Source organism: Brassica rapa, chromosome A02 (assembly GCF_000309985.2).
Source record: "Brassica rapa cultivar Chiifu-401-42 chromosome A02, CAAS_Brap_v3.01, whole genome shotgun sequence".
NCBI lineage: Eukaryota > Viridiplantae > Streptophyta > Magnoliopsida > Brassicales > Brassicaceae > Brassica > Brassica rapa.
Window position 1 is genome coordinate 13,542,367 of NC_024796.2, and position 25,934 is coordinate 13,568,300.

The following is a 25,934-nucleotide window of genomic DNA, read 5'->3' on the forward strand; positions in this document are numbered from 1 at the left end:
TCTTTCCGCACGTTTCTCGCCAACAAGTCCATGCAAAAATTCATCACGTCAGCGATCAACTGCTGTACGCATCTCGCATCGTCATATGGTAAATGTTCTAATACATAGAGAGGGTGGATGTTCGTAGATGACGGCATAATAGTCACCCCATTTTATTTTATCAAACAAGCCAAGGCTTATCTTGTAACTGATTTGATCAGAGTAAAAAATATATAATTAGATTTTGGAATATATTTCCTTTTTCTTACCAAAAAAATATGAATGGAAGATGAAGACAACATATCAAATTAGGTCTCAAATTAATTTTTACAATATTAAAATATGTCCTTTGAAGCTTATTTTTGCGGATTTGTAAGCATTAAAATTATTCTCAAGGTTCAATATAGAAGAAAATGCAGATTATAATTAGATTATGAATATTTAGCCAAAAAAAAACAAAAGAAACAAAAAAATTGGAATACGCGATTTTATATTATGTGTTCTTCTCTTTCCATTTAAATTTTACTATTTGATTCAAAACTTTAAATGTTGGAAAAACGATTTACACAAAAACGATAATAATATTATGGTTAGTTTGAAAGGTACAGTCAAAATAAACTACATGGATGAAAAGATGCAAATGAAGAAATGACCATAAGTTTTTCCAAGAGGACGTGATCTGGCAGTCCCATTCTTGGATTAGTCCCACTCTTAGGTGGGAAATAGAACGATGTTACACATGCATTATAGACAATCGGTTCATTTTTGGATCGATCTATAAGCGAACTGTTTTCATCAATTCGACCCGGTTCGAATCTATCATTTGCAGTTGTAGATATATAATCATTGTTAGAGATCAGATAAAGACACGCTAATACACAAAACGAATGTATTCTAGTCATTTTGTGACATGTACGTTGTGTTTTAGCATTTGACTGTTGTTCTTGTTAATGTTGAGTGCATGTGGAATGTGATTTTGTGTTTTAGTGTCTATCAATTTATACCGTGTTTCAGGTTAATTTTTCTCGTGTATTTAAAGGTTTCAAATCACATTTTGGTTAAAAAGCATCAAGAGGGAGAAACCTTGGCTTTTAGACCCAAACCCATGTGGATTATATTCTATTTGTGGCAGCAACCCAGTTCGTAAGTAGTATCTCTACAGAACCGGTTCGGAGCATTCTTGGTTTAGTTAGAGTTAACCACTTTGTTTGTGACTTCTGAGTTTGCTACTTAATTTTATGTGCTGGGGCTCTCTTAGTAGGGCAACGAAGCAAGCTGTTGATACGTGGCTTTTAATATCAAAGTTTGTGGATAAGGCGATGAAGTTGAAAACAATTTCTCTTTCAATTAGTTTTATATGTTTTTTTTTCTTTTAAATCTTGTTTCCTCACCAAAGTTTGGGTTTACGGGTGGGAGCTACAAAAGTTACATATTACACTATATGTGCTTGAGATTTTATGAAAAAAATTACTGTACAAGAAACAAAATAATACTGATTTGAAATAATAAACACAACATATCGAAATTTGTTAGCGGGCACCCTCTAGCAAGTTTTTGCAAATCCGCTATGTAATCTCTGCATTTTGATTTTGTTTGGTGATTGTTAGATGCAATAACAAAAAAGTTTCCAGGTTCAAATTAAACATGTGGTCGTGACATATGATATCACTACCACCTGTGTAACCTAGGTTTTGGTGAAGAGATATAACTTCTTGACCAAGTCAAATAAGCCGGCTGTGTGAACAGTCGTTTAGCCACCGAGTCAGATTGCAAATGAACAGTTTAGTGAAGCGAGACACGATCAGCACACTGTTTATGATTTTGTCAACATCTTATCGTCTATCATGCATGAACTACTTGCGTGTTGGCATTGTATACTAGAAGACGGTATTGGATTCTTTTGTGGGGTTATACACTTAACCATAAGATGCACCATAAGTGAATAACATACTCATCAGTTTTCTCTACTATAAATAGAGGTTGATCGTAAGCTTATTTCTTCACACTTCACACCTTCACACTTTACACATATATATACATTGAAAACTAAAGTATTACTAGTGAGCATGGCTAAGTTTGCTTCCATCATTGCCCCACTTTTTGCTGCTCTTGTTCTTTTCGCTGCTTTCGGTGAGTAAATGATCTGTCTAATCACACGCATGAAAATTTTAGATTTGTATCTTTTTTTCTTTTTCATAATAGTTTGATAATTAACCTTGTGAGATATATGTATCTACAGAAGCACCAACAATGGTGGAAGCACAGAAGTTGTGCGAGAGGCCAAGTGGGACATGGTCAGGAGTCTGTGGAAACAATAACGCATGCAAGAATCAGTGCATTAACCTTGAGAAAGCACGACATGGATCTTGCAACTATGTCTTCCCAGCTCACAAGTGTATTTGCTACTTCCCTTGTTAACTTATGCGCAAACTCTTTGGTGGTTAGTTTTGTGTAATTTACATAAAATAAGTCTGTGTCACTATCAATGAGTGATTTTATGACATGTACCTGATATATGTTATGTTGGTTCGGTTATAATAAAAAGTTTTATGCACCGTAAAATAGAATATACTCAATGCATGTTCTGCTAAAAATGTGTCAGTTTACGTTTAAAATGTGCATGAGTAGCTTGTTTTGTTGTAGAAAACAAAGATCTTCATAATTAGGTTTTTAAAAACACAATTATTGGCTTAGATGGATTTGAGATACGGATATAAGATATCTAAGAGAATCTCAAATGGACAAACCTCAGCTATATTACATATGGCACAATATCTCGACCATAGTTTTCGTTTGTGAATTATGGGCCATATGTCGTGCAAACTTTTTTTTTTTTGATAAGCATGTGAACATCATTAAAAATGAAAGAGTTTGTACATGTACCAAAAGGAAGGCGGATTAGTCCTACGTTGCCAAAAAAAAAAAAGATTAATAAACAACGAAAGACACTAGAAGACTAGTTGAAAGCTAAACAGAGCAAACAACCACTAACTATAAGTGCTTTAGCCACACTTGCATAAGGTTCTTGAATGACTTGAAGTTCTTCCTTGCAAGGAGAATGTTCCGGATCAGTCTGTCTATGGTTTTGAATAGAGATGGCAAACGAGCCCACCCGCAACCAAATGGTCCGCCCCGCCACGGGCTCAAGTTCAGTCGGGTCACAGCGGGCTGGCCCGCCGCGGGATGCGGTACCGAGAAGCATTGACCAATCCCGCCCCGCCTATTGCACAGGTCTTTGCGGGCAGGCCCGCGGGTCACCATTCATAAGTATATGAACCTCTATCATACATTTCAGAAACGTATCTTACATAACATTACTCTTGTGTTCAATACAAACGTAACAAACATAGATTACTTAACATAACGAGTCATCATTTCAAAGTTTTCATTTGAATGCAAGTTCCTTGTACAAACATTATTCTTGTGTTCATACTTCAGTTCAACTTAACGAGCATTATAACAACTTAGAAGTCAAACTTATTAAGTTGTTTAAAAAAAAAAAGAAGTCAAACCTATTAAAAAACAGAAGCAACAAAATAGTTTAGTCCAAGCAATATAACGTGGCTTCGGTAAAAACCTTATCGGGAAAACTCATTGGGACAAAACCCGACAAGGGAAAAAGAACGCCACAAAATCCATAATGCGAATAAAATAAAAAGACCAGTTCAAAATAAAAATCAAGTTTCTTCTTCTTCAACTTCAACTATCTCTTCTTCACCATCCATTTCATCTTCTGTAAATATTAAAAATCAAAGTTAATTAGATTTAAAGAACATGACACCCTAAAATATATAACAAAGTGAATAATTTACCATGTTCATAAGCTTCGAATCCTTTTAGCCAATTCCTACTACATATCAGCGCCTGCACATTTTTGGGAAGTAGACGGCTCCTGTATTTGTTCAGAACTCTCGAACCGATGCTAAAGGAGGATTCTGAAGCCACTGTTGTGATCGGAATGCTAAGCAGATCACAAGCCATTGCTGGCAAATCACCAAATCTGTGAGTATTATCTTTCCACCAGTCGAGAATATCCAAACTTTCAAAGCTATCCATATCTAGCGCAGGTTCATCCAAATAAGCTTGGAGAGCTGTCTTTCCACTCGCAGCAACACTACTTTTGCGAAAAGCAAAAAAATCCTGTAGTGTTTAAAAAAAAATTTAAAAACAATTTGAAGGAATATCCAAACTTTCAAAGCTATCTATATCTACTGCAGGTTCATAAGTAATTTATAAAAAAAAACGAAACATGAGACTTACACCATAGTTCTCAAATGTTCCTTTCGGTCCTCCATGAACATTTTGTTGATCCATCTCACGAGGCTCTGCAGAAGGTGATGTTGACTTTGATTTTTTGTCGTATGATTGAAACAAAGTTTCCAGCTTCAGACGCAAGTTCTTCATTTTCGCATCACGTGTACTCATGTCAAGTCTCCCTAAACAATATTCTACAACTGGAAGCTTCAAGCGTGGATCAAAGACAGCTGTCATTGCAAAAAGATCACTGACTTCTTCCCAGTACTTATCGAACTTCTCTATCATCGGTATCACCATCTCTCGGATAATCTCATCATCGCTTTCCTCATTTATCTGCAGCCAATTATGGATCTTCCATACCTGAAAGAAATACAAGTTCGATGTTGGGTATTTCGAACCTGACATCAAACTAGTAATCTTAGCAAAAGGCTCCAAGAAAACACATATTTTCGCAGTTCTGCTCCATTCTGTAGCTGTAGGCAAAAACTTATGGTTTCTCCTATCATATATCTCCAACTTAACAAACGCTTCACGGTACGGAAAGGCTCTTTCAAGCATATAGAATGTCGAGTTCCATCTTGTCTGCACATCCATTATCAAATCAGCATTCTCCTTTATACCAGCAGCATCCACGCATTTTGCAAACGTCATCTCACGCGTCTCTGACGCTGTTACATACTTAACACTCTCTCTAACTTTGTGCAAAGAGTCTTTAATAACCTTCAAACCATCTTGCACAATGAGGTTGAGTATGTGAGCTGCACATCTGACGTGAAAAAACTCACCTCCACACAACAAATCATTGCTCAAAAGCACCTGAGTTTTCACTATATCTTGCATCGAATCATTACTTGTAGCATTGTCTAATGTGAGAGAGAACATTTTTTTCTCTAGTCCCCACTCTTCCACAGATTCAAGAAGCTTCAGTGCAACATGCATACCTGTGTGAGGCGGTGGGAGAGCACAAAAAGTCAGTATTTTACTGTTCAGCCTCCAATTCCGGTCAATGTAATGTGCTGTCAGACACATATAACCCTCCCGTTTCAATGATGACCACAAATCAGAAGTGAAGCTTACTCTTCCAGGAAGACTAGCCAGCTCCCTCTTCAGTGTGTCTCTCTCGTTTTCATAAAAACGATAGACCTCTGCTTTAGCTGTGTTCCGACAAATGAATTTGACATCAAGATTCAAGTGCTTCCAAGTTTCTCTGACTTGCTCATACTCAACATAAGAGTAAGGTAGGTCATGCTGAATTATAGTCTTGGTTACCAGCTGCTTGAACACAACATGATCATACTTGCCACTTACTAATTTGGCTTCAGCATCGAGTTTTTTGGTTCGGAGATTCCTTGGAAAGAGTTTGCATCTGTCACGATGTCTTCTCAAACCACTTGTTCCATGCCCGTGGGAACTCCATGCATAGTCATTCTTACAATAATTGCATTTAGCTTTCTCCTCACCATTGGATTTTCGAATCTTAGTAAAATGGGGCCATACATCAGACCATTGCCTACCCTCCTTCTCGTTCTCCATCTCGTCCTCCATCTCGTCCTCTTCAAATTCACCTTCCAAATCAAGCTGCTCCTCTTGAATCTTCTTCTTATTCTTACCATTGCCTTGTGTCGGCCTGGAACTCTTTCTCCCCCCACGGATGGTAAAATGAATAGATTTGGTTTTGGTTTTCCTTTTACTCGCCTTAGGAGACGAAGACGATCCAATGCCACCGTCTAGAGTAGACTGTAACATTGGTTTCTTTGATTTCAAGGCTCGCACGGTTCCGCAGGTGACTTGTTTGCGCAGAGTAGTAGCTTGGGTTGGTGGAGGAGTGATTTCAACATCACTATCATCTTCATCATCAGCAGCTTGAATAAGCCTTCTCTTCTTTCTTTGCTTCTTTTTTGCTCCATCAGATGAACCATCATCAGCCTCATCAGCTGCCAAAATAACTCCAAGGACTCGCTGGCTCTCAAAATCCATTGTATTCAACGGTGTGAAATTTGGATCGAAACTTGAACCATCATCTGTCATCTCTTTCTCTCTTCTTCGTTAGAGTTAGAGTTTAGGTTTCTGCGTCGTTTTTTTTTTGCTTAGGTCGTGAGTCGTGAGTCGTGAGTTTAGGTAATATTGTTTAGGGTTCTGTTTGTATTTTTTTGCAATTTTAAAAATTATAGCAATTATTCTCTTATTTCTCATTGGTCAGAGACTCAACCATTATAAGAAATTTTTATTATCTAAACTATCAGACGTAAAGATCAAGTCTCATACTCAAGTCCTATCAAACTATCAAACTAAACAATCAAGAGCAAGCAACCATATCATATGTAAGAGACGATCAAGAACAAGCAACCATCCACGCATAGACGATCAAGTACTAGTAAGTAGTAACCTATTACCTAAATTCTATCAGCTATAAGAACACAAGAACACAACAACACAAGAAACAAAAAGATCTATGTACTAGTAACCTATTACCTAAATTCTATCAGCTATAAGAACACAAGAACACAACAACACAAGAAACAAAGAGATCTATGTACTAGTAACCAAGTATCTAAATTCTATCAGCTCTTATCATAAGAACTGGAGACGACATAAAAAAAATATAGAACAGAGACTAACCTGAGGTCCTTTGCCTTATAGATCGGAATGCAAGTGTGAAGTGTCCTTTGCATTCTCATATCGTTCTCCTCGTTGATCATAATACAATCCCCCACTCATCACATGTCATTATAAAGAAAAAGTTTTAGAAAATATATGACTAAAATCACTTGAGTTTATATGATCAGGACATTAAGAAACAACAGGCCGAACATACTTCTGATTTCAATATCAAGACCGAACAGAGCGAACAAACATCAAAATCTTTGGATTGTTACATCGCAAAAGATGAGAACAAACAACAATATTCTTGTTCACGCAAACATCAAAATTTTTGGATTGTTACAAACACTTGTGTTTAACTCATGATGAGAACAAACAACAATATTCTTGTTCACGCAAACATCGCAAAAGAAGCTCCATATATTCTCGATAAGAAGCTGTTTGATAAGAGATAACAATGAGACAGGACAACTTACACGATTGGTCAATGTGTAGCCGGTTGATTAGAGACAAAACAGACCCAATATCTTGTTCTTCTTTCACTAAAGATCATGTAATCGACAATAAAGAATTAGGGAATGAATTTTTATCTGTCCTTACAAATTAAATCACGGTAATGAGCAAAAGAACATGTAATCGAAAACTTTATCCTTACCTGAATGCATTGATGTTCATCAGCAACTTCAAAAGGCCCTTAGTTCTTGAATCGTGGCTCAAAAGGAAAGAAATAAGATGAAACAGCGAAGAGACTAATGGATCAAACGAGAAGATGAAGAACATGCATAGAGAAGTTGTTTTCGTGACGGATCAAAGAAGAGGAGAAGCCATTTCTCTCACGGTGAGAGCTAGAAGAGATCGGCTTTCCAATCGCCATCTCTCTCAGTGAGAGACTCTCACCGTTCGAGCTGGAAGAGATCGTCTTTGACGGAGCCCCGCGCGTCCCGCGGTACACATTGAGCCAATCCCGCGTCTGGCCCAATACCGCACAAGCCTTACCCGCAAGGCCTGCTTAAAATTCGGGCATGTGTCTTTGAACCCAATCCCGACCCGAAGCAAGTTCACACGGGCCTGGCCCGTGGGCAGGTTCTTCTTTTCCCATCTCTAGTTTTGAAGATGATTGGAGGAAAAGATGCAACAGAATTATGGAGCCTCAAATTTCGCTCATACCATAGATGGCATGCAAACTATTTCACTTGTCAAACTTTAACAATGCCCTTTCTTACAAATGCTAAATGAATAAGAAGCCAACAAACTTACATCTTCTAATCTTCTAATTGCGTAGAACATTTGCAAGCAAATGTTTAATCATATATCTTTCAATGAATGCAAACCTATGATATGTGATTATTTGAAGCAAGTTTCTGAACTTTTTCTTTTTTTTTTCAAGTTACTGAACTCGAAAGGAAGACAGATTCCAAATCATCATACGCATTTCTTTTAGCATATAGGAATACAGTAGAAATCATAAAATAAACTAGAAAAAGTATATACATTTTTTTAAAAATGTTAAATTTATTCACCTCCAAAAACGTTTGTACAATGTCCTTGATCTTATTGTTTAAGATTGGAAAAAATGCGTTATTTAACATTTACACCAAAAAAAAAAAAGCGTTGAAACTGAAAGAAATCTTTCTAAAGGCATGATTAGCCGGGGTTCTTAACTCATGATTTGACATTTTTTTTTACACTTTTCGGCGAAGAAACGGTTTTTATATCTCCTTTTATTTAAGAGCGGTTCTTAACTTTTCTTAGTTAAAATCTAAGAAAAGGTAAAAACCGTCTCTTAACCGAATCTAAGAACCTCAGTTAAAAGACTGGGGTTAATCATGGTCTAAGTCTCTCTTGTTCCAAGAGAAGCTATCCGATCTTTGTCAAACTAATTTCTTCTTCCACAACGAGTAAGAGAAGAGATCCGATTGTGTATTTAGTGCCGTTGCAGGTTACTTCATTTTGTGGATGACCCGTGAAATCCACAGATAATAATTGCAATAATAAAAATAATTATATTATTTAGTTTTCTAAAAAATAATATAAAAATATATTTTTTTTTTGACAGCAAGACATTCACAGACTCATATTGACTCTGTAAACCAAATCGGCAACTCTGCATCCATATGAACGACGAAAGACGGTTGTTTCCTAGCACTACGTGCCAAGCTATCCGCCCTTAGGTTCTCCGTTCGGGGTACATGGACGACGTCTGAGTTGATGAAGCTTCTTCGTAAAAGCTTGATATTTTCCAGGTAGCTTTCAAATGCTGGCCATTCTTCTGGTTCCAAAACCATCTTCACCAATTGAGAACAATCCGTTGCAAACGTAACCTGAAATTGTCGTAAGTTCTTCATACATTCCATTGCCCAAATCAACGCCTCCACCTCCGAGTGAAGAGGTGATAGACACGCCCTTACATTCCTTGCTCCCAATAAACCATCAAAACCCAGTAAAGTACTATACCATCCTTGTCCCGAAAATAGTTCCTTCTCTTTCCACGAACCATCTATAAAACACCATCGTCCTGTAGTTTCTAATATAGGTCTGGTTTGCACTTGCCTCTCCCTTCTTTGATCAGTGATTACATGTGCTTCAGTCCAAAGTGTCGATTCTACTTCTGCTAATCTAAGTGTTTCCCTTGGATCAATATCCAGATTACTAAAAACTTTATTGTTCCGACCTTTCCATATATACCATAATATCCATGTGAATTGGTGGTCATCCATCTTTGGAGTAACTCTCCAAAAAATATATATTTAAAATATATCCATCAGGTCATATAAAAATATATTTAAAATTAAAATTTTATATATATTAGTAAAATTTTAATTGTTTTCTAAAGAAATTTGAATTTTTCAAAAGATTAAAAAAAAATTGCGAATTGGTGGATATCTGCGGTTTGAATTTAACTAATCAGCAGCCATCCCTCATGGTCTTAATTTGCATCCGTAATTCAGTTTTCTTTTTCAAATCAATCGAAAGGCGGATCAAACAGGGCAGGGTCTACGAATTATCATTAAAATTCTCACTTAATCGTATTATAGTTTCAGCATTTAAGCAAATATATACGTATCCCCTTATGTTATCTAATATAGTGTACTCTTCATTATGAATCTATGATCATGATCATGATATTTGAGGAGTAGCGTAGTGGGCCTAAATTCGGTACTGGGCCTCCAATGAGCCTTCATTTCGTTGTGTTTCTTTCCTCAGCTTGCAGTTGTGTTGGTGTGTCGTGGACTTTGTAACTACATATTTTCCAAACATTTCCATTAGAAGCATTCAAATTCATGATTTATTTTTGAGTTTTAATTAAAAATTTCCCAAATTCTGGAATTTATTTCATATAAGAAGAATAAATGAAATGAAAAGGTGGTGTTGGTGAAGAGTAGGTAGAAACGTAAAGCTAATTACTCTAACACCTTAGTTTCATATGATTGCCTATTAGCTCATATCTTCCCCCATTATATATATATAGTTTAAGGCACTAAGCACACATTGTGATGTGTCGTTTTGCTCATTGGCGGGTTGAATGACAGTTGAGCACGTTCTTGGAAGATTTTTGGTCCCCTATATATGTCGTAAAGATGAAAAAATCTCTCAAAACTATAATGACAAAACAGTACTCATGACAAAATAAAACTATATATAATGAAATTTGAAAGAGATTTGATTAAAAAAGGAATGAATTGGTGCCGTAACACTAAGTCGCACGTTCTTGACGAGAGTTGGTCAAGTCAAATGATTAAAATTTAATCCCGCCTCCCCCATACTTTGGTAGATGATTCTTAATGTTTAGTTTTGAATTATAATCTTCAATCATTTGCCGTATTCTTTTAATGTAATTTTCATTTTAGTTTTGGTCATTAGAGGATTAAAGAATCAATCTTCAAAGAAGAAAACTAGTGAATTAGGTGGTTGTTTTTGGTGGTAGTTGGTTATCTTAAACGTAGTCCGTTTCCAAATATATAATATTTTAGACAAAAATCATAAATATTAAAAGGATAATTTAAATATACTATATTGTGCAGTATTAGTTAAATTAAATTGATCTCAAAATTTTATATTTAAAACAAATTCTCGTAAACGTCACAGTATACAACTAATATAACATTCTCATTCAAATTCAAAACTTAAAAGTGCAAAAAGAATAATATTTTAAATAAAATAAAAAAAGAAAAGAAATTGGGAGTGAGTGTAAATGATAAGGTGTTGTTTGGTGTACCAATAGCTGGCGTAAGCTGTAACTAAAAAGCTCACCCAAATATATAAAGAAAGAAAAGAAAATATTATTACTCGTTCATCTACATCGCCTTCTTCATTGCTACTCCGTTTGAGAGTTCTTGTGCATTCTGCAATCCGAATATTAGGGTTTCTTTTTCTGGAGTTAGTAAAAAGGTTGTGGCTTGATTCTTGGGTAATGGTTTGAGATTTGAGCAAGACAAGAAACAAGTAGAAGTTTTTGTGTGTTTTGAAGTTTGCGGCGGAGATGAGCGCTTCGAGGTTCATAAAGTGTGTTACAGTCGGCGATGGCGCCGTCGGAAAAACCTGTATGCTGATCTCTTACACTAGCAACACCTTCCCTACGGTAACTAAATCTTCATTGTTAAGAAAGTCTCCTCCTTTATTTTTTCTTTTTGCTCTCAATGGGGTTCTTGAAGCTTCTTTGACAATGGGGTTTAGGTGATAAAATGAATAAAGTTTCGTCCTTTTAGCATCAATCTCGTCTCTTTATTTGATTCGGCCTGACAATTATACCTATATAAAGCCAAACTCTGATTGACTTGTTGTTATCAGGACTATGTTCCAACTGTTTTCGACAACTTCAGTGCTAACGTGGTTGTTGATGGGAACACTGTGAATCTTGGATTGTGGGATACAGCTGGTAAATACAATCCCTTTTGATCTAATCTGCTTTCTTGTTTTTCTGGGGACTAATAAGTCTTGTTGGGGGGGTTTGGTGCAGGTCAAGAAGACTATAACAGGTTAAGACCATTGAGTTACCGTGGTGCAGATGTCTTCATTCTTGCTTTCTCTCTTATTAGCAAAGCTAGCTACGAGAACATAGCCAAGAAGGTTTTGGGCTCTTTTCTTGCTTCTTCTGTTTATATTATTAACCTGCTTCTGAATTGGTTTCTTATTCAGTGGATTCCTGAGCTCAGGCATTATGCCCCTGGAGTTCCTATCATTCTCGTGGGAACTAAACTCGGTATTGACTCTCTCTCCTTGTGTAAAACTCTTCCCTGATAACAACAAGAAAAATACTTTATATTTGGAATTTGCAGATCTTCGAGATGACAAGCAGTTCTTCATCGACCATCCCGGCGCAGTGCCAATCACTACAAACCAGGTGTGTAAACCTCCACAATCTAATATTCTTTCAGACAGAGGTTTTTGCCAGATGAGATGTGTCTTAATTTGTTTTGTCTGCAGGGAGAGGAACTAAAGAAACTCATAGGATCTCCGATATACATTGAATGTAGTTCAAAGACGCAGCAGGTACCATACACTCATTATCTCTCAGATGCGTGTTTGTTTGTTTGTGGTTTGTATGTCTGAAAAGTGTTGGATTTTGTTATTCTGCAGAATGTGAAAGCAGTCTTTGACGCAGCTATTAAAGTGGTGCTTCAGCCACCAAAATCAAAGAAGAAGAAAAAGAACAAGAATCGTTGCGTTTTCTTGTGATTATCATCTTTTTGAAAAACAAACAAGAAGAAGATTTGTAGGTAACAAGCCAAGCTGAAGAGAAGGAAGAGATCCATCATCAAATGCAGCAACGCTGTATAGTTGTTGTAATCTAATGAGTGAAGTGAGGGCCAAAGAGGTTTCTTAGTAAACAGTGTGAGAAGTTCTTGATGTGTTGTTGTACTTTTAACTATGTAGACTAATCATTTCTTAATGCATTTTTTGTTTTTTGCTACTGGGATCTCATGAGCTTTGGACCATAGAATAGAAACAACGTTTACATTGAGACATAGACAGATTGAAAACGAGGATTCTATACACAATAGAGATAGAGTATTAGTAACAAAAGAGACTAAAAAATTACAGAAAAGAAACCAAACGTGTACTTTTCAATGTTGACAACAATTTCTTCTGAACTTCCATTAAAAAAATGGAGTTTTAGGTCTGTGGATTTGATTTCAAAACTGTGGAGGATACAAGTCACAACTTAATAAGTTCATATTTGTCACCCATCAAGCCACCTTTCTGTTTTTGGAACCTCATGTAACGCAATGTGCTTGTAAAGAAAGGATCTGAGTGGGTTCTTGTGTTACCGTTGTTGTCGCTTTGCATCTCCGTGTTGATCAACTCTATCAGAGACTGTATATCAGATGGAGTTATACGTGGATTCCCTTTCTCATAGAAATATATGTACCTTGAAAAAAAACATTTATTAATATTGAGATATGTTTCTGTGTGTATGAACCAATCTCAGATGTTTTTAGTGTACTGACTTGTTCAAGATCTCGACAAACAACGTGACTGGTCCGCTGCTACCTCGGGTTGCATTAGCCATTTGTTGGGCTGCGTTTGCTATCCTCAGTGCACGTCTTAAACATAGAAGAGCTCTAAGAGAATAACATCGATGATGAATTAGTTTAGAAGATAAGAAGATCAATGTAAACAGAGAGGGAGTAGGTAACCTTTCTCCATCTTTGATGCCATCTAGATCATCGACCGAGAAGAGGTGAGAACATGCATAAACCGCTCGACACTGATCAGGCTTCTTTAAAAGCCTTGCTGAGTACTGGTCACAAGAGAATCAAGTTGAGAAGAAATCTCATAAAACGAGAAAGCACCGGCAGAAAAGGTTAGTACCCCGGTTGCTTTATGAGTCAAGGTGTCTCTGTTTTCGACACCAAAGACATTGATCCTTTGCAAGGTTCCAACAATCAGGTGAATTGCAGTGACCTGTGCCTTGGAGTCCTGTAGTATAATCATACAACACATATAAGAAGTGAAACTATATTAAAAGTTGAGGAAGAGAACTTTAGTTGTGTAAAGTTAAGAACAGAAAGGAAAATAAATTACCGCGATTTCTTCCTCAGTATAATATAAATGCTCGAGTGAAAAACTCATAAGCAACAGGCTCAAGATCACAATCACTTGCGGCCTGATCAACGTTTCAAAACAAGACAAAGTTATTGAGAATTGCTCTGTCAAAAGAGATATAATAATTAAAAAAGAGTTAATGAAACGAGCAACGGACCAAGGCGCGATGCATGAAGAAAGCGTTGTGCTGGATTCCGGCGATTTCCTTCCGCCAGCCACTTCTCCTCGTCTTCTGGTTTCTGATTGTTTATAAATTATAACCCTTTCTCTTCTATGCTATTGGATTTTTTTCAGTCTACAAATACAATAAGTATATATAAAAATTAAGTTTTAATTTCAAATCCAAATTTCTTAATATAGTTATTACTATAAAAAAATAATTTATTCAACATCTACGTCCCATAAATAAAATTATCAAACATAAGAAAATGATTTAATACACTGATTACAAATTATTAGACTCCAACAATGTTTAATTTGGGCTTTATCACGCTTACGTTGAGATTTCAGAACGGGTCTGAAGAGGGATGGAACCCAGCTCTAACATATATGAATGCACGTATGTTACTGTACTCATGTTCTTTCGATAAAACTCAAACATAGTCTACATCTTTTTTTTTTTTTTTCCCGTCAATAGTTTTTTTAATTTATATAAACAGACCGAGCCCAGAAACTGATTACAATAAAAGCCCACTAAAGCTACCGAGCTAAAACTCGTTACACAATTGGACCCATTTCCAGCGGCCCACCTTGAGAAACCCTAGAAACGAACACGGGATCGAAGCGCAGTCGCCTCGCAGATCACTCTTTTCGTCGCTTGGACACGTGTCAACATCCTCGACGTCGAGGGTCACGTATCGCGAGATCATCGCATCGCACCCGCTTCTCGTCCTCGCCGGAGGTCCATCCTTCGGATCAACCAGCCACACCGGAACTCCGAAGTTCCGAACCTCTTCACCGTCAAGAGCTTATGGGACTCAAATATCGGAGAGAATCAATCGCCGTGGCGAGATCTCATCCACCCCCGTTCACCGCAGCCGCCCAAAGCCTCGCATGCAACCTCACTCTTTCTGTCGGAGATCTTTCTCTCCTCCGACGCGACCAGAAACCACTCCAAACCAACGACTAAACACCGAAAAAAAAACAAACGGAAAAAAACCCTAAAGGACTAGGGGACTGAAGCCGGCGACGTAAAGCTGTGATAGCCTTTATCCCCCGGAAGCTAGATCCGACGACGGCAGAACTAAGGGAGCTTCCCCCCAGCGGAGACAAAAACTGGCGTCGATGGATCTGTGAGAGCCTCCGCCTCCCGGAACTAAAACTCGAACTATTGACCCTCCCCCCTTCCTACCCGCAAACCCCGCCGTAACTCCCATACCAGAACCATACCGGTTGGTGGCTGATCTGAGCTCCGACAGACGGAAACCGAATAAGAGAAGGAGGGACAGAACCGGATGATTTTATCGAAAGGAAAATGGCTCCAGCGACGGCACGGACGCTCACGCGCCGGCCGACCGCCGGATCTCCCTTTGTAAAGACTTTTCTCTCTCTACCTACAAAACAACACTTCAAACTGACTGACTTGAAGAATAAAACTATACAATATTATTTTTGAAGAATAAAACTATACAATATAAAATAATCACTCCATATTCGTCAGTATTTAAAGACACGAGACTGACTTGATTGGCTTAGAAATCCAAATATATCCCCAAGACTGACTTGATTGGCTTAGTGGGCTCTTGATAATGGGCCTAAACTCAACTATTGGGCCTTTAGAAATCCAATTTAAAATCCCAAATGTATCCCCAAAAAAATTCAAAGCCGGTTTGTCGAAACGTTGCCTCATTTTGCAACTCAAACAGATACACCAACATTCGCGTCTCTCTATGTGTTCATACGTTTTTGTTTCCTTTAAATCCAACACACTTGAAACTCAAACGAATAGGGTTTCTCGATCGGTACATCACACACATCTTCTTGCATTACACAGTCTCCAACGCATTCCGAGAACAAAAAAACAAAAACCCTCTTCATTTTAATAGTCCATTATGCAAGGAGGTCCAGAGAAGTTGTCATTCAATAGGTCAACAGGCACCTTCGGAGTAATCACAAATAATCCAACCATATCGCTAGGCTTGTTCGATCCGTATAAACAACAAGCAATTGACTTCAACAATTTGGTACAGGTATTGGTTCATTCTTATTAATTAGTGTTCTTTTCTTATATACTCTATAAAATTTACACTTAAACTTTAACTACCTGTTGTCAAAAAAAAAAAAAAAAAAAAAAACTTTAACTACCTAACGCAGAACCACCAGAAGACAATAGAATTGCATAATCAATACAAGGCTCTCGAGGAAAGAGCCGTGTTTTGTCTAAAAGCAAAAGACAAAGTCATCGAAGAGATGACGAGAAAGTCCTTAGCTAAGGAGGCTCAACTGAAGAAAGCTTTAGCAGAAGCTGAGTTTTGGAAGAAGTCGTTGGAGCAGAAAAGTGCTGTGTGTAGCGATCTTGCTGGGAGGCTCTTGGAAATAAGGAGAAGAGAGACGAAGACTAAAGTTGTAGCGGAGAGGAAATATGCAGAGGAGGCTGAGTCGTCTACTGGTGAAAATAGTGACAACGTTTTAGACACGGCAAGGACCCGTGGGTGTAAAAGACGCCGTCTATGAAAGAGGCGGGGTGTAGGGTTTTGCACACGTTGTTTAGTAGTGGTGTTATCTTTCAGTGTCCCCACTTCCGTTGTTGGTATGAGCATTCAAATGTATTATTGTTTTCTGTTCAAAACAACGCCTCTCACATTTGTTACATATATCTTTTTTTATGAAAAAAGTAATGGGAAAATGATCATTATCTCAAGTTCTTTTTTTTTTGAGTAGAATGTCAAAATTATCCAAATCAAAGACTTATGTTTACATCAAGTTCAACTTATTTTGAAAGTGCAAAAGAATAAAAAATTATCCTAATTAATGTCTACGTTGTGTTGTTATTACTTGTGAAAAACCAAATCCCCAAACCATCCTCATAGCTCTTGTCTCCCATTCTTTGAATTGTGATAAATCTGTTACGGACATTTCTATACAAACGTTTTATAGGAAAAGTAAAACAAACGCCGAACACAAAAGTACGAAAATATGAATCCCAATTCGAACGTCCTGAAGCCTTAATGCCCTAAGTGAATAGGGTTTATAAAGTATCATAAAAGTTGGTCGAAGTAAGAAAAATTATTAGGATTATTAACCTTGATACATACTTCATTTTTGCAAGGTATATGTCATTACAAAATATGTCAAACAAACAAGCAAAACAAAAACCTAACTACGAATAAACAAAGAACAATTGAAAATCTTGTCAATGTGAAAATCCTCGTTTCATTTTTTGGAGATAATTTGTAGTTTGATCCGCCTCTATCAGGTGGAGAAGAATGTGTCAACATGTCGAAATGTATTAGTTGAATAATTATTTATGTAGTTCTAATCAAATTTACGGAATTATATCTTCTTACGAATCTTATAGTTAATTTGACCCACTTCAACCTTGTGGGGATGAATGAGTCAACATGGCGAGATGTATTAAATGAAAGAACACTCTCATCGTGTGTGTGATCACTACTCCCATGCATTTTTAGCTTCCATCGACAACCAAGACTAAACGTCTAAAAATAGTTAGAAAATACCACTTTAATTCTCTATATTATCATTAACTGAATGCTCTAAAAAACGTAAAAGAGTCTAAACACTTGTTGCGGGAAACAAAATCAACTGAATGTTAGATATGTGTAGGGAAAAAATATTGGTGTTAGCATTATTTTCCATTTATTTCATATCAGCCGTAGATGCGAATGGATCATTTCCTGCGCTTTTGGCTTTTGGAGATTCAATACTTGATACCGGTAACAACAATTTTCTTCTGACTTTTATGAGAGCAAATATCTGGCCATATGGGAGAAGCTACACAATGAAAGTGCCCACGGGAAGATTTGGAAATGGAAGAGTTTTCTCCGATATAATTGGTATATATATATATAACATCTGAGCTATTATAATTTTTTTTGTCAATCATCCATACGATAAGATCAAGTTCTAGCCGGCATAAATGTTATTCAACATACCAATTTTTTTTTATTTTTTGGGTTGTGGCAGCCGAGGGTTTGGGGATAAAAAAAACTTTACCAGCTGCTCGTAAGTTTTTCATTGCTCCAAGCGACCTCAAAACTGGTGTTTGTTTCGCTTCAGGTGGTGCAGGAGTTGACCCTGTTACATCTAGACTAATGGTGAATAAAAAGATAACGAACTTGTTACCTCGGTTAAAAATATTATAAGATGTCTTAACTAACATTTTCTAATTAAAATTATATGTGTGGCGGTTTGGTTAGAGAGTTTTAAAGCCGAGCGACCAAATAAGTGATTACAAAAAGTACATAATGAAGCTAAAGGTCGTAGCTCCTACACAAGCAAATTCGATCATTGCAAACGCAGTGTATCTTGTTTCTCAAGGAAATAATGATCTTGGAATCTCGTTTTTTATGACTCGATCTGCATTCATGCGAGGATATGTGACAAGTGGTTTGTACACCACTAGACTAACTAGTTGGAACAAAAAATTTATGAAAGTAAGACAAAACTCTAATATTTTATTCATGCAATAATAGTATGAAGTATGTATATTTTGTTCACATTTGTTTTGGTCATGTATGAAGCAAATGTATGATCAAGGAGCCAGAAAATTCGCAGTGATGGGAGTGATACCGTTGGGATGTTTGCCTATGACAAGAGTCTTCGGTAGGTGTAACTTGTTCGGAAATATGTTAGCTGAAAGGTACAACGGAAAATTGAGGAATGGTGTTAAAACTTGGCCAAGCGAAGCCGGTTTTCGTGGTGCAAAGTTTGTCTATGTCGACATGTTCGGCACTCTTATGGATGTCATGAAAAATTATAGAAAATACGGTACGTTTATTTACGCGGCATATATCATTTATATTTGTAGCACTCATTGATCTGTTCATTCACTGTGAGTCTGTGACATACTCCTTTCATTTCATAATATATGATGTTTTAGAAAAAAGTTGGTGTTTTAAATTGTAAGAAATTTTGATATTTTATGTAAATTTTAATTTTTTTTTAGAAACTATTCAACCAATTATATTTTACACTTATTTTATTATTTGTTTAATTATTTTTAATTTATTTTTATAATGAAGTTTTATAAAGAACACTAAATTTATTAATCTTGTACATTTAAGCATAACATCTTACATTATTAAACAAAGGTAATCTTAGTTACAAAGCATTAGGCAAAATCTATTTAGTAGTGACGTATCATGTTCTTATATTGTTGCAGGATTTAGTAATGCGAACAATGGGTGTTGTTGTATGCCTACAGCCATAATACCTTGCATAAATCCTCATAATCATGTCTTTTATGACTTTGTTCATCCCTCGGAGAAAGCCTACAAAACCATTTCCAAAAGGCTGGTCCAGGATATCAAGAAAGGCCTTGCCTAGTTTCAGTCTTACGATCCTATATTGTTGTAATCTTTCTAGCCAACAACGTACCAAATTAAACAATAATAAACAATCAACATCGTTAATTAATTCTATATTTATGAGCATACATGATGACCTATTGATAATCTTCTTATTACAAAAAGGGGTGTATATTCTAGTTATGTATGGTTCATGTATAAACATAATTTCAGATCCAGGTGTTTGTTTACAATGTATGATCAAGGAAACATATAAATCAGAAAAGGCTTTATATAATTGTAGGAAACGATGACTTAATCAATAACTATTTCCTATTTAACTAAATTCAAATGTATGAATAAGAAAATAACAATAATGTCCCAACATCTACTCTATTAAAATAGAGTCCTAAATTTATCTACCATTAATGTTTTCATTTAAGTTTTGGACTGTTTCAAGTTTGTTAGAAAAATGCTTAATTTATGGATCATTTCAAGATTGTTACATTCTAATCTAATTATTATATAACAGGCTGATATCACATGTGTGGGCTTAGTTTACCTTTCGATTAATACCCATAAAACATATCTTAAATTTATAATATATGTGACGTGGTTTTATGTTGGGTTTCATGTTGGCTCATTTATGAGACAAAGTCATGCTTCTTTCCATTTAGAGAGATGAACAAAAACATCTCTGTTGAGTTTAAAGAGATGAACAAAATTAGGCTTTTTTTTTGTTTAAAATTATAACTAAAATAAATATAATCTCAGTTAATTTAAGTTTGCCATATATTTTTAAAAAATATTAAACTATATCTTAAAAGTAAATCCAAAAAATATTTGCGCTTCCAAAAAATATTTACGCCAAATATGTTAATAATATATTTTAAATAACATATAAATATATTTTAAAGAACATATATAACAAAAAAAAACTCACATTCAATATTTTAATTTATAACAACATCACAATTCAATATATCTTTAAAACGTATTATTGACAAGTCAATAACATAAAAATATTATATAAATATAATATACTACTAAATATTTATAAAAATTTGACAGAACAATATACGCGCACAGCGCGGATCCGTATCTAGTTGATGATTATAGCTGATACTGTAGTAAATAATATATTTTAAAATTTCTCATTTAAATCTTCGTAAATGTATCTCCTATGGAAAAAAAACAGAATGGTAACAACAGACAAATCAGTGTAATTTGCAGACCATAATACTGTTAGTGTATTTGGTTTTGTACAAGAACGTTTGAACAATAGGGTTAATGGTTGGACTTTTAGATTTTTTACCAAAGGAGGAAAAGAGGTAATTATTAAGTCGGTGGTTACGGCCCTGCCAAACCATGTCATGTCTGTTTATCGGTTACCAAAGGCTACAGTTAAAAAGTTAACAAGTGCAGTAGCCCGGTTTTGGTGGAGTCCAGGAGGGAGTACAAAAGGTATGCATTGGAAATCATGGGATAAACTATGTCTACCTAAAGATGATGGTGGACTAGGCTTTAAGGATCTTATGGATTTTAACACAGCAATGCTTGGCAAGCAATTGTGGAGGCTAATTGAGAAGCCAAATACTCTTTTTTCAAGAGTCTTCAAAGGACGGTACTACAGGAATGCTTCACCCCTGGAACCGATTCGTTCATACTCCCCGTCATATGGCTGGAGGAGTATTATTTCTGCTAGATCTTTGGTTTGTAAAGGACTAATTAAAAGGGTGGGGACAGGTTCATCTATATCAGTATGGAATGACCCTTGGATCCCAGCCACTCGCCCGAGACCAGCAAACAAAAACCTTCAAAACAGTTACCCGGATATCACAGTGGATTCCCTCATCAATCAGGAATCCCGAACATGGAATTTACAGGCAATCAGGACTTTGGTGGATCCTCATGATGTGAAAATTATTGAAAGTATTCCATTAAGTCGGAATCAGATGGAGGATAGAAATGGATGGCATTTTACTAACAATGGAAAATATTCGGTCCAATCAGGTTATCAAGTGGAAAGGGTATATCCTGATAAAGAAAAACCACCAGATTTTTATGGTCCTACAGTGGATGCATTAAAAGCTTTCTGCTGGAAAGTGCGGTGCCCTCCGAAAATGAAACACTTCTTATGGCAACTTCTTTCAGGATGTATAGCGGTACTGAAAAATCTAAAATCAAGAGGGATACAAGGAGATATATGTTGTGCCCGATGTGGAGATCCAGAGGAATCAATAAACCATGTGTTTTTTGAATGTCCTCCAGCACGTCAAGTATGGGCGTTATCTAAAATCCCATCGCATCCCAATATTTTTCCTGTTTGTTCTTTGTTTGCTAATATGGATCATCTTTTTTGGAGAGTCAAACCTCATATGGATGACCACCAATTTGCATGGATATTATGGTATATATGGAAAGGCCGGAATAATAAAGTTTTTAGCAATCTGGATATTGATCCGAGGGAAACACTTAAATTAGCAGAATTGGAGTCATCACTCTGGGCTGAGGCACAAGTAGCAAATGACTCAACAAGGAGACAACCGGTACAAACTACTTCTACGTTAGTGACGTCAGGACGTTGGTGCTTTATAGATGGATCATGGAAAGATAAGGATTTATTTTCAGGGCAAGGCTGGTATAGTACTTTACCGGGTTTCAATGGTTTATTAGGGGCAAGAAATGTAAGAGCATCTCTCTCACCTCTTCATTCGGAGATGGAGGCTTTGATTTGGGCAATGGAATGTATGAAGAATTTAAGACAGATTCAGGTGACGTTTGCAACGGATTGTTCTCAATTGGTGAAGATGGTTTCGGAACCAGAAGAATGGCCTGCATTTGGAAGCTATCTGGAGGACTTTAAGCTTTTGAGAGGAAGTTTCCTTAACTCAGACATCGTTCATGTACCACGGACGGAGAACTCAAGGGCGGATAGCTTAGCACGCAGTGCTAGGAAACAACCGTCTTTTTTCGTTCACATGGATGCGGAGTTACCAAATTGGTTTACAGAGTCAATATGAGTCTGTAGATGTTTCTTTTGCTGTCAAAAAAAAAAAAAAAAAAAATACTGTTAGGTCAGTGCACAACAGTTCATTACAAACCAATATATCTTTTAATAAACTATAAAATCCAGCAGATTGACAATTTTCTCTTAATGATAGTATCATTATTTTTAATCTTAACAAATATATCTTTTTTTTATCAAGCCTCTTAATGAATATCTAGATCGCATGAAAGGAGTTGGGGTTGGAAAATGATAATGATAATATCTTATCTCCAGTATATAGATCATCACCGTCAGAAAAAAAAAATATTGTTTCGTTTTTTAACTGTGTGTATTACCAGTGTTATTTACAAAATATGCTTTTCAATCGCTGAATAATATTAGTATATAAATTTTTTGAAATAATAGTGACGTCTCATGGCAACCACTAAACTAAGCAGGGCCGGCTCATGAAGGAATGAGGGAAGACAATAAGTGCAATGGTCTGGGCCCAGTACTATATCATGCGATCTAAATATTCATTAAAAAAAACAAAATAACGATTCTATTTTTTTAATATATTAATTTTGTGTTAAAAGTTAACTACTAAAAAACATTGATGGTATTTAGAAGAAAAAAAAGATTGATGTCTTATTTTTTCCTATAGCCCTATATGGAGTTGTTATCTTCTTTAAAACATCCTAACATTCAATATGCGTGTACTGCATTCCCATGCATTTTGGCGTCCTTGGACAAACAAAAACTAGACGTCTAAAAATAGTTAGAAACCATCAAGTAATTCATTATAAAAAATAGGAAAACAAAAAAAAAACTTGTGAACTTAATTGTCGATATGTTAAGGGAAAAGATATTGGTGTTAACATTATTTTCGATTTATTGCCTTTCATCAGCGGCTGGACAAAACAAATCCTTTTCTGCACTTTTCGCTTTTGGAGATTCAATACTAGATACTGGTAACAATAATCGTCTTCTTACTCTACTCAAGGGAAATTTTTGGCCATATGGTTGGAACTATGACTATAAGATACCGACGGGCAGATTTGGAAATGGAAGAGTTTTCACCGATATGGTTGGTAGGATATCACATTCTTTTTACGGTCTTCTTATTTTTATTTTTACAGAAAAAAAAAATGTTTTTTATTTATTTTTATTTAGTTATCTTATACTTTATATAGAAAATACGTTATGGAGAAAATTGTATTTTCATGTCGTGAAATCTTCTGATATAGCTCAAGAGTTGGGGGTGAAAAGAGTTGTACCCGCTTATCGCAGGTTGCGTCGCATCAAGCCCGACGACCTTAAAACTGGCGTTTGTTTCGCATCAGGTGGTTCAGGAATTGACCATCTTACATCCAGAACACTGGTTAAGAGAAAAACTACGAACTTGTTAATTATTTCCTTAAACACTATTATATATCTTGACCCATATTTTCTAATTAATATATTTTTTCCTTGGATGGTCGTGTGTTGTTGTTTGGTTAGGGAGTTTTGTCCACAGGCGACCAAATAGGAGATTTCAAAAAATATTTGAAGAAACTAAAGAATGCGACGAAAAATAAGAAAGAAATGAAAAAAATAATTTCAAACGCAGTGTTTCTTATTTCTGAAGGAAATAACGATATTGGATACTTCGTGACTCCCGCTCGTCTACGATTACGATCCATAGATACATACACAAGTGACATGGTTTTTTGGACAAAAGCATTCCTACAAGTAAGACTTTATAAGATACACATAAATATATATATATATATATATATATATATATATATATATATATATATATATATATATTTGTTTTTGAAAACTTAAATATAATTATGTTTATCAAGCAATGATATAGTATGCATTTCTTCACATTCTTTTGGTTTATGTAACTATATATATGTAGGATTTATATGATCTTGGAGCGAGAAAATTCGCGGTGATGGGAGTGATTCCGGTAGGATGCTTGCCTTTCCATCGCTTCCTATTTGGTGGAGTATTCGCATGGTGTAACTTCATGATGAATAGAATTTCGGAAGACTTCAACACAAAATTACAGAAAGCTCTTATTGGTTACGAAGTAGAAAAAAGTTTTAAAGGTGCAAAGTTTGTTTACGTCGACATGTACGGCTCTATTATGGATCTTATCAACCATCCTAAGGCCTATGGTACGTAATCAAATACACATTCAATAAACATATGCATAAAATAACCAAGTGATGATGATAATAATGTTGGCTGCGTTATCTTTCTATTAAAAGATTACACACAAGTCCTATTAAGTAATAATGGCAAATTGGTTATGTATGTGTGTACACATGCTTGCAGGGTTTACAGAAGCGAAAAGATCGTGTTGTTGTATGGTGACATCGATAATACCATGCCGAAACCCGGATGAGTACGTATTCTATGACTTCGCTCACCCCACCATGAAAACCTATGAAGTAATATCTAAACCTCTTGTCTATCAGATGAGGAAAGGCCTTGCATGATTTAGTTCCTTGTTTCTTACCATGTTTAATTTTAATATTCATGTAACAGGCGACAATATCATACATGACGATATATATTCTTAGTATAAAGAATGTATAAACCAGTGATATATAATTGTATTGTCCTTTCTTCTATAATGTCACAGAACAAACGCGCTTGTCAATAAATGCATGTATGGTTACGGAAATAACACAGAAGAGGGCTTTTAAAAACGATTGTAAAACCTGTCTACGACTGACCACCCAAAGCCAACGTTCGATCCATGCTTGACCCCTCAATAACGATTACTAGCAAATTTATTAAGAAAAATCACAGGAGAAAGTAACAGCAAAATATATCATATATAAGCATCTCCTTCCATAACCTGGAGATGAAGCTTTTTAATGTTGCCACCGTATTGAGGTGACAAAAAAACAAACCAACCACACTTATATCAATCAGAACCAAACTTAAGGATACATGCAAGCCATTTGTTTGATATTTTTAACAACCCAAAGAGTTTAGTTTTGGTTTGGTTTTAAGCCAAATTTAACCAAAAAATCAATAATTATTTAATTAACTAAATCAAACATATTAATGATATATTAATATATAGTTAAACCCACATTTTTTCTCTTTTGGTACGAAGTTCCATATATTTACTTTTGGTTTCATTTATATTTTATAAATTGTTTTGTTTTAATCAAGGTTTTGAAAACCGGACCGGATCGACCGGTCGAATCGGTCCGACCGTGACTCATCAAAGAAGCCGAATCCGGTTCGGTTTAAAATCCGGATTTGAGAAAAAACGGTGAAAGCGGCTAAAAACCGGTAAAACCGGTGATCCGGTTCAACTTTGAAATCCGGTTCAACTTTGAAACCCGGTTCAATAGAAATCAACATATAATTAATGTATTTTCAATTGTTATTAAAATATAATATTTCATAATTAATGTTTAATTTTTACTATTTAATTAGTTTTCTAATTGATTCTTTTTTTTGAAGAATTTTTGTTTAAATCTTTTTTTGACTCTCATATTTTATTCTCATTTTTCTATATTCATAAAATTTAAGATTTTTAGTTGTAAAAATAAATAAATATGTAATTTAAACGGTCATTC

The 25,934-nt window shown here is 35.7% G+C and overlaps 6 protein-coding genes and 1 long non-coding RNA gene across 7 annotated transcripts; 5 read left to right on the forward strand and 2 right to left on the reverse strand.

Moving 5' to 3' along the window:
* The first annotated feature begins 1,948 nt into the window (after nt 1–1,948).
* LOC103852987 (defensin-like protein 1) lies at nt 1,949–2,548 on the forward strand. Its single transcript, XM_009129891.3, has 2 exons — nt 1,949–2,109; nt 2,219–2,548. The coding sequence occupies exons 1-2, from the start codon at nt 2,046–2,048 to the stop codon at nt 2,395–2,397; spliced, it is 243 nt and encodes an 80-aa protein (XP_009128139.1). The 5' UTR covers nt 1,949–2,045; the 3' UTR covers nt 2,398–2,548.
* Nucleotides 2,396–6,923, reverse strand: LOC108870711. Its single transcript, XR_004455749.1, has 2 exons — nt 6,856–6,923; nt 2,396–3,962 (listed from the first exon to the last, which is right to left on the reverse strand). It is a non-coding gene; the product is annotated as an uncharacterized LOC108870711 (long non-coding RNA).
* Nucleotides 6,924–11,074: 4,151 nt separating this feature from the next.
* Nucleotides 11,075–12,748, forward strand: LOC103852990 (rac-like GTP-binding protein ARAC5). Its single transcript, XM_018656163.2, has 7 exons — nt 11,075–11,416; nt 11,626–11,713; nt 11,795–11,904; nt 11,974–12,037; nt 12,114–12,178; nt 12,262–12,327; nt 12,415–12,748. The coding sequence occupies exons 1-7, from the start codon at nt 11,318–11,320 to the stop codon at nt 12,511–12,513; spliced, it is 591 nt and encodes a 196-aa protein (XP_018511679.1). The 5' UTR covers nt 11,075–11,317; the 3' UTR covers nt 12,514–12,748.
* A 30-nt stretch (nt 12,749–12,778) lies between these two features.
* Nucleotides 12,779–15,440, reverse strand: LOC103852988 (vacuolar protein sorting-associated protein 35B-like). Its single transcript, XM_009129892.3, has 6 exons — nt 14,042–15,440; nt 13,864–13,945; nt 13,651–13,758; nt 13,476–13,579; nt 13,287–13,400; nt 12,779–13,207 (listed from the first exon to the last, which is right to left on the reverse strand). The coding sequence occupies exons 2-6, from the start codon at nt 13,909–13,911 to the stop codon at nt 12,994–12,996; spliced, it is 588 nt and encodes a 195-aa protein (XP_009128140.1). The 5' UTR covers nt 13,912–13,945; nt 14,042–15,440; the 3' UTR covers nt 12,779–12,993.
* Nucleotides 15,441–15,695: 255 nt separating this feature from the next.
* On the forward strand, nt 15,696–16,744 carry LOC103852991. The gene is made up of 2 exons (XM_009129894.3): nt 15,696–16,073; nt 16,198–16,744. The coding sequence occupies exons 1-2, from the start codon at nt 15,936–15,938 to the stop codon at nt 16,555–16,557; spliced, it is 498 nt and encodes a 165-aa protein (XP_009128142.1). The 5' UTR covers nt 15,696–15,935; the 3' UTR covers nt 16,558–16,744.
* An 831-nt stretch (nt 16,745–17,575) lies between these two features.
* On the forward strand, nt 17,576–19,588 carry LOC103852992 (GDSL esterase/lipase EXL4). Its single transcript, XM_009129895.3, has 5 exons — nt 17,576–17,897; nt 18,028–18,158; nt 18,261–18,497; nt 18,585–18,831; nt 19,226–19,588. Exons 1-5 carry the CDS (start codon nt 17,651–17,653, stop codon nt 19,387–19,389), a joined length of 1,026 nt encoding a protein of 341 aa, XP_009128143.2. The 5' UTR covers nt 17,576–17,650; the 3' UTR covers nt 19,390–19,588.
* A 3,438-nt stretch (nt 19,589–23,026) lies between these two features.
* On the forward strand, nt 23,027–25,049 carry EXL6 (GDSL esterase/lipase EXL6). Its single transcript, XM_009129896.3, has 5 exons — nt 23,027–23,429; nt 23,586–23,719; nt 23,839–24,069; nt 24,248–24,509; nt 24,670–25,049. Exons 1-5 carry the CDS (start codon nt 23,189–23,191, stop codon nt 24,831–24,833), a joined length of 1,032 nt encoding a protein of 343 aa, XP_009128144.1. The 5' UTR covers nt 23,027–23,188; the 3' UTR covers nt 24,834–25,049.
* The last annotated feature ends 885 nt before the right edge of the window (nt 25,050–25,934 follow it).

Excerpts from the sequence above, each read along its gene's own strand:
- EXL6 (XM_009129896.3), top strand. The coding sequence starts at position 23,189 with ATGTTAAGGGAAAAGATATTGGTGTTAACATTATTTTCGATTTATTGC. Across the intron at positions 23,430-23,585 it reads AGTTTTCACCGATATGGTTG|CTCAAGAGTTGGGGGTGAAA; the intron begins GTAGGATATCAC and ends CTTCTGATATAG. Across the intron at positions 23,720-23,838 it reads ATCTTACATCCAGAACACTG|GGAGTTTTGTCCACAGGCGA; the intron begins GTTAAGAGAAAA and ends TTGTTTGGTTAG.
- LOC103852988 (XM_009129892.3), bottom strand. The coding sequence starts at position 13,911 with ATGAGTTTTTCACTCGAGCATTTATATTATACTGAGGAAGAAATCGCG. Across the intron at positions 13,759-13,863 it reads ATACTGAGGAAGAAATCGCG|GACTCCAAGGCACAGGTCAC; the intron begins GTAATTTATTTT and ends ATTATACTACAG. Across the intron at positions 13,580-13,650 it reads TGACTCATAAAGCAACCGGG|TACTCAGCAAGGCTTTTAAA; the intron begins GTACTAACCTTT and ends TCTTGTGACCAG.
- LOC103852992 (XM_009129895.3), top strand. The coding sequence starts at position 17,651 with ATGTTAGATATGTGTAGGGAAAAAATATTGGTGTTAGCATTATTTTCC. Across the intron at positions 17,898-18,027 it reads AGTTTTCTCCGATATAATTG|CCGAGGGTTTGGGGATAAAA; the intron begins GTATATATATAT and ends GGGTTGTGGCAG. Across the intron at positions 18,498-18,584 it reads GGAACAAAAAATTTATGAAA|CAAATGTATGATCAAGGAGC; the intron begins GTAAGACAAAAC and ends TCATGTATGAAG.
- LOC103852991 (XM_009129894.3), top strand. The coding sequence starts at position 15,936 with ATGCAAGGAGGTCCAGAGAAGTTGTCATTCAATAGGTCAACAGGCACC. Across the intron at positions 16,074-16,197 it reads ACTTCAACAATTTGGTACAG|AACCACCAGAAGACAATAGA; the intron begins GTATTGGTTCAT and ends TACCTAACGCAG.
- LOC103852990 (XM_018656163.2), top strand. The coding sequence starts at position 11,318 with ATGAGCGCTTCGAGGTTCATAAAGTGTGTTACAGTCGGCGATGGCGCC. Across the intron at positions 11,417-11,625 it reads CTAGCAACACCTTCCCTACG|GACTATGTTCCAACTGTTTT; the intron begins GTAACTAAATCT and ends TGTTGTTATCAG. Across the intron at positions 12,179-12,261 it reads TGCCAATCACTACAAACCAG|GGAGAGGAACTAAAGAAACT; the intron begins GTGTGTAAACCT and ends TTTTGTCTGCAG.
- LOC103852987 (XM_009129891.3), top strand. The coding sequence starts at position 2,046 with ATGGCTAAGTTTGCTTCCATCATTGCCCCACTTTTTGCTGCTCTTGTT. Across the intron at positions 2,110-2,218 it reads TGTTCTTTTCGCTGCTTTCG|AAGCACCAACAATGGTGGAA; the intron begins GTGAGTAAATGA and ends ATGTATCTACAG.